Below are 6679 nucleotides of genomic sequence, written 5' to 3' on the forward strand. Positions count from 1 at the left end.
ACAAAAATTAAGCTAAAATTGACTTTTTTACAATGAAAATTGAGAGTCAAGTGTAATCACCTGACTCCAGGAGATTAGGCTTTAAGAAAACCACCAAATGTCGCAAGCATCATGACTGAACCATAAGATGTCAGCCACAGGCTCCAGCACAGCATAATCCCAGCCAAAAGAACTGCTGGGCACCCAGAAATGTCAACCCAGAGGCAGTGAGCTTTTGGGGAAAAAAAATCAGCATTTGGGGAAAATCAGCATTAGCACAATGATCTGTAGGAAGGGAAAAGCCAATGGCCCCTCTCCAAAGCTGTAAAGATGGGCACAATTGCAGTTTCTCTCTGTCTTCAAACTCAGCTCTCTTTTCTACCACCCCTGAAAGTCCCCTTCATGCACCTGGACTGCTGGGAGTCCCTGCAAGCAGCTGGGATGGTGTCATTCCTCCCTTTGAATGCCCCACTGACTTCCCCTTGCTTTCCCCATGCAGCTTAGCCTCTCGTCTTAGCCTCCAGGGCTCTGCATGCTTTGCTATCCCTCCTCAGCTCTTCGCTCTTCCCATGACTCCTGCCCCACCTCATAGCCTGTGGCGCTGGGTTGGACTTGCCCTGAAACAAGCCCTGGGACAAGCTGGAGCCTGCAGAGAGCACCTGTCAGGACAGGCAGACAAAACCCTCCAAGGCCAGAATCCCCCTTAGCACTTCACTCCCTTGGGCTGGGCTGGCTCAGCGATGGGGCCAACGATCGCCCCTCACTGTCGAGGCTGCTTACCTAGCTCCCTGCAGCCCGTCCCCTTCACATCGGCTCCGGCTGCCCACAGCATCCCCCTGGCACTCCACGCAGACTCGCCGCTCCCTCAGCAGATGGCTGCTCCAGAAGTGCAGCCGGCAGGCAGCTCCCACCTGCTTCAGCCGAAAATAGACACAGTAGCTGGAGAGACAGGGAGACGTAATGGATTAGGTGGGACACGCCAACACCCCTGTGAAGGGACTTTCTGCATCTGCAGGCCTAGATGTCGAAAAGGAGACCAGCATGGGGTGGGAAAATGCATTGGCCGAAGGGCACGGTTGACACTCTTGGACCTGTCACTGTCACCCAAGAGATCCACCAGCTTTGCACTTACGGCTCCAATACCCCTCAAGGCCCCAGGGGCACAAATTACCAGAGGAAAGATATTCGCACAGAAAGCAAAGCTTTGATGCTGGTAGCAAGATGGTGCCAGTCTTGCCAGTGATGGAGGAATCTCAGGGGACAGGTTGGTCACCTGAATCCCACTGCCCCTTCCAGACCCCACCACAGATCCCAGCCCAAGCAACCTCAGTTCCACCCTAAAGGACGCCTGTCCTCTCCCATTAATGGAGGTGGTCTGATCCCTGCTGCAAACCAGGCCTTTCCTGAGCAAAAAACAGCAGATGTCCCAGAGGTGAAAGACAGTTCTGTCCTTGAATTGTATCTGGCGTGACCCCCTGCTACAACGCACCGCTCAGCCACACTGGTGACACCAAACTACCATGAAGGGATGGAAGAACCGCCATCTCTCTTCGACTAAGGACAGGGTGATATTGCAGCCAGCCCAGGACAACACAGGTCGTGTCTATGCTGCCATGGGCATGAGTAGTTAGCTCAGCCTTGGTGCTCAGTGCAGGTGAGCAGCCAGGGTAGTTACACATTTTCAGGTGGGCTTCGCAACCTGTCTTGAGCACCCTGCTCCCACCCTGCTAGCAGCGCCCAAGCTAGCTGGCATAAAGCAAGCTTGTATGTGCCAACCCAAGCAGAAATAACAGGAGCAGAGACATTACCTCTTCTCCTCAGGAAAAGGGGGAGCAGGCCCAGAGGAGCTGACTGTCTCCCCCAGGTCCTGTAAATCTGGTCCCTGAAATAGGGAAAAGGCTAATGCAGCATATATCCCCCAGCAGACAGCTTTTGTGTGTGACATGGGTCTGCAGAGACGCTGGCTTGGACTATCCACTGCCCCTTTTTATAAGTAACAGTTTCAGCCAAGCTCCTGGCAGGGGAGGACGATGAGGAAAACAACTACGTAGAAATACAACTCTCCCCATGGGGACTCGTTATCCCAGGCCTCTTATTTGGGTCCGGATCAGTTTTGTGGTTTTCCTGTTTGCATGAGAATCCCAAGCAGAGCCCTCTGATGCTGAGCAGAGGCTGCCAAAGGCCTGACGCTCTTGGTGCACTGCCTGCCAGCACGCTCAGGAGAGGCGTCCTTGTTGGAGCAGAGGCCAGTGAGCCTGAGCCCCCAGCCCAGACAAGGGCCCCAGCCACTATGCAATAGAGTCGCTACCTCCATTCTGGTGAATGTGTCATTGGTTATGCAAAGTAGGAGAGCTGCAGCATGAGAGCTGGACAGAAACCTGCCCCCAAATACCCTAGAGTGGAAACCAGGCTTCAAGTCTCTGCTCCAAAGCAGGCAGGGGATGGGTGTGGACAAACATCTCCCATGTCCCGGGCAAATGCCCCAGCAGCTGGATGTAAAAGGCAGCAGCACAATCCTCACCACCAGTCCTGAGACAAAGGGCTGAGCCGGGAAGGGAGCACAATGCTCGAGGAGGGGACATGGGTATGAATTCTGGCTGAGATCGGTGTCTTCCTTCAGCCTGAACATAGGCATCAAACTACCCTTGAGGGACTAGGCCTCAGTCACCCCACTTCTCAGCATTTCTTACTGACTAGCGTAGGTGGCTCAGTGCATTGATTTTTGTGATTCCCGTTCTGAGGTGCCCCACTCCCCCCATGCAGAGTATGGGGAGTCCAGGCACATAACTTGGGGCTGTGAATCCCACCTGGCCACAGGGTGGATGAGCATTGGGCATAGCAACAAATGCTGAGCCCAAGTTCAGGTGAGTCCAGCCCCCATGGCATCTCCACTTTGCCAGGTAGGAGCAATAGAGTCCCTGGGGTGCTGGGAGGATCAGTGAGTTAATCTGCAGGTCATTTGAGGCTAGATGTCCAAAGACGCAGGGGTGCCAGATGCCTACTCTTAAGCATCCTAAAAACTGAGTATTGTTGTCCCCCAGCTTCATAGCAGGGGACCAGGCTTGATGACCGAGCAGGTCCTCCACAGTCTGCATTCCTGTTCCTGGTCCAAGGGGAGGTGTCTTCGCATCTGCTGAAGGGCAAAGTCCATCCTTGAAGCCTCTGTCTCCTCCATGAGGCTCTGGAAGTGAACCCAGCTGCTCTCCCTGTGCAAGGCACCAAGAGAAGAACCAAGTCATGGGCCAGGAGCACTGCCAGCCCCTTCTCAGCACACAGCCCACTCTGAATTGTCATGCAAGCCTCTTTTTGCTGAGAAGGCCCAGACAGGGGTAAAGCACAGGCTAACACTGGGCTGGCCCTGATAGCACCCGCGGACTTACACCAGAGGGGAGTTTGGCCCATGATCCCAGTGAATGGGAACCGCAGTACCTGAGTACAAAGTATCCACAGTGCAGCAAGGGGACAGGAGGAGATTCTGTTGAGAGGCTCCATGACAAACTGTCTGAGACATGGCCTCGTGGCATCCAAGCTGGGGTCATGCAGTGACACAGTAGAGTCCCTACTGTGCTTAGCAGGGTGCTGTCTGTTTTCATGTATATCAGGATCCCCTGGCACCTTTCTAAGGGCATCTCTGCCCTTATATCCTTGGTGGAAATTCCATACAACAACCTGCCAGGACTGGCTGGGGGGCTGCTGTGTTCCACCCCAACTGGGGCTGCATTTCAGTGGGTGCTGCATCCCCTTTCTGCAGCCATCAGGCTCCCCAACTGCAGTGCAAGCCACGCAGGCTGGACTCTAAGGATAATGATCTGGAAACCCCCCATGGCTGCATGTCTTCGGCCACCCTTCCTGCTGGGGAGGATGCTGAGGGTGACTCCAGCGTTTGGATCCTGTCATGGAAGGAGCCTGGCAGTACCACGCCTGCTGGCACCTTGGTGCAGTCCTTCGTTCCCCTGAGAGAGGCTTGAACAGAGCAGCCTCCTAGCAGGGACAGCAGAACTTCGGTTCAGAGAGGAATGAAAACTTCTGCGAGCACAACAGGGCCTCAGGCACTTCCCCCTGGGCTTTCACACTCCTCCTCCACATTCAGCGGATTACATCTTTTCTCACTGCCTGCAGAGGCTGAGCCAGCTTGGGAAGAATGCATGGACCCTGGGGCATTCCCCGTGCCCTACAGAATAGGCAGGACCTCAGCAACTGGCCTGGCCTACCCGAACATACACCGGCCACGCTAGATGGGGCAGGTGGAAAATGAAATGTACGGAGAGGATCAAGTGTTAGCACAGCCCCTGAAATACCACCTGTCTCCATTGAGCTGAGGATCTGGGTGCCTGCATGTCAAAGCAGGGTTTCCTATGTGTGGGAGTGTGTCAGTTCAGCCCAGCAAAGTCCTGGCTTGCACCTGTTTCTCCTAGTTCCCTTGTTGCCCTGTGTTTAATACTCTTCCCCAAAATATCTACCGCTTGCCACAAGGTCCTGGGCCTTTGGTCTACCTCAGGACAGCAACTGTCAAGTTCTTATGTAAAATGCAGCCCTTCATGTCCTGGGAGGCCACTAACAGTCCGGGGGACTAATTAACTGGCTCACAAGGGGCTCAGCAGCTGCAAAGGGAGGTTTAGGACTAGCTGTGATAGTCCCAAGCACAGCTCAGAGCCAGCAGAGGGGGAAGAAGCCCATGAAGGGAATCTGGCTTGTCTCCCTGCTAGCACTAGATAAACTCCCCCCACCCCCTGCAAAGAGCATTCAGAATAAAAAGAAGAGCTCGCATCAGCTCGCAGAGAGGGACTCAGTCCTTTTGCTTGCCGAGATTCACATGCATGTCCCGCAGAGTGCCTCTGGCCATAGCTGACCACTGTAAACCCACCCTCTGCGCCAGACTCTCAACTGGTGTAGATCAGCACTGATTAGGTACTGTCTACACCAGCTGGGGACCTAGCCCACAAAGCTCCTCCTCCTGTGGGGATTAGAAGCTGGAGGTGGCCCCTCTTTAGCCTGCAGAGCAGCTGGTTTGAATGCAAGAAGTGGGGCGCTAGGGCCTGCCTCATCCTGGCTTTCCAGCAGTCATGTCTACAGAGCTCAGCCTGCCGTGCTCCCCAGCCCTGGAGCTGTTCCCCACGTGCCGTGGCACATTTGGAGCACTCTGAAGCCTGCATGCAAATGGCCTGACTTAGCTCACATCACATGTGCTTCCGGGCAGCCCTCCGAGTTGCCAGGTATTTCCTAATGAAGGGCAGATGTGGTCTGAGGAACAACATGCGTAAGCATGAGGCTTCCCGGCTGTGACTATTTGTTTGTGACTGAGCATCTCTCCCAAGCTCCCAGGGAGCCTGGCATGGCCTTCAGACGACACCACATGTAGATGGCTGATTGTATTTGCCGGTTGACAACACTGCTCAGCTGTATCAAAGAGTCTGGTTCACTAAATGGTTTTTCTTCCTCCATGTGCAGCCTCTGCACTGGGGAAAATTAAGGTAGGTCCCAAATGTCAGCACCTCTTTCATGCAGGCAATTGAGGTATATCAGCCACTGAGCCAGCTTCTACACGCTCTGCCTTGCATCTCATCCCAGCCAGGCCAGATCCTTCCCAAGACAGCTCTTCTCTTCTCCCTGGCACAACACCCCATGCTAGACCTGATCTTTGCTATTCCTGGAATATTGCGAGGCAGATCTCTGTCTCCCGGAACCTGTACGACCTCTGCAGTTGCTTGGGTAAGGCTTGGATGTCTTGATTTGCCTAAATGGATCACTTATCAATCTCAAGGACACTGCACCAGCACCTCAACCAAAACACATCTTCACAGACCCACTTCCAGCTAGCTAGCCCATCCATCATGGCAAAGTGAAGGGGCAGCTGTTCAGACCTCAGGGACTGCTGCTCTCTAGCATAAACCGTGTTTCAGGCCCGTCCCTCTTGGGATCTGAGTCCTCCCAACCTTTCCAGAGATGACCCTCACCCCGGGCCCTTCTCTCTGCTTCAGTCCAAACCCAATCCCTGATTACAAACACCCTGCAACACTTGGTGATCCAAACTCAGGTTGGACTCTAGTAGGGATCTAACCCAGCTGACTTCCTGCCCCTTGGGCAGGGGGCTGGACCCAATGATATTGCAAGGTCCCTTCCAGCCCTAACATCTGAAATCTATGAACAGACAATTACAGCTTATGTTTGCAGTGTCTTCTTGGGCTGTCACAAAAGAACAGATCGCAGCAGGCAGGATCACTCCTGTCCTCTCCCTTCTGCTAAGAGACTTCCCCCCCCCAACCCCCAGCCTCCCTCTTCCCATTCATCCATACCCTGCTATAAAAGACTTCCCAGTTCTTCTAAGCTTCCCCTTTGCTCTGCCCAGCTGCTGTCTCATCTAGCTACTGGACCAGCACAAGAGAGACTACCCCCCAGGCATCCGGAGCTCAGAAGGCCTCGCAGCCCTGCAGCAAAGGAACCAACAAGACAGTAACAAGGTGTGACATGATTACGGTGCAAGGCAGGTTCCCTCCCACTCGCTGTTCCAGCACCAGGACAGTGCAATGGTCAGATGGTCTGGCTCTTTTTGTTTGCTGTCATCAGTTTAAACAGGCTCCCTTGCATGGGCGACTGGTGCCTCCCGAGTCTGGGGGGGCACCCACAGGCACCGCTGTTGGCGGTGGTAATGGAAGCTTTCCAGCTCTGCCCCCACAGGTGCCACCATCAGCAGTGGCCCTAT

The 6679-nt window shown here is 54.2% G+C and overlaps 1 protein-coding gene across 1 annotated transcript in view; it reads right to left on the reverse strand.

The window, feature by feature from the left end:
* LOC109290423 (somatomedin-B and thrombospondin type-1 domain-containing protein-like) overlaps nucleotides 1-6679 on the reverse strand; it is a 50652-nt gene that overhangs the window by 6634 nt on the left and 37339 nt on the right. The window contains exon 4 of the mRNA XM_019506921.1: nucleotides 760-918. Within this exon, the coding sequence (XP_019362466.1) occupies nucleotides 760-918 (159 nt within the window). The remainder of the gene's footprint in view (nucleotides 1-759; nucleotides 919-6679) is intronic.

Source organism: Gavialis gangeticus, unplaced genomic scaffold (genome assembly GCF_001723915.1).
Source record: "Gavialis gangeticus isolate Ggan-Ray unplaced genomic scaffold, GavGan_comp1, whole genome shotgun sequence".
Lineage (NCBI taxonomy): Eukaryota > Metazoa > Chordata > Crocodylia > Gavialidae > Gavialis > Gavialis gangeticus.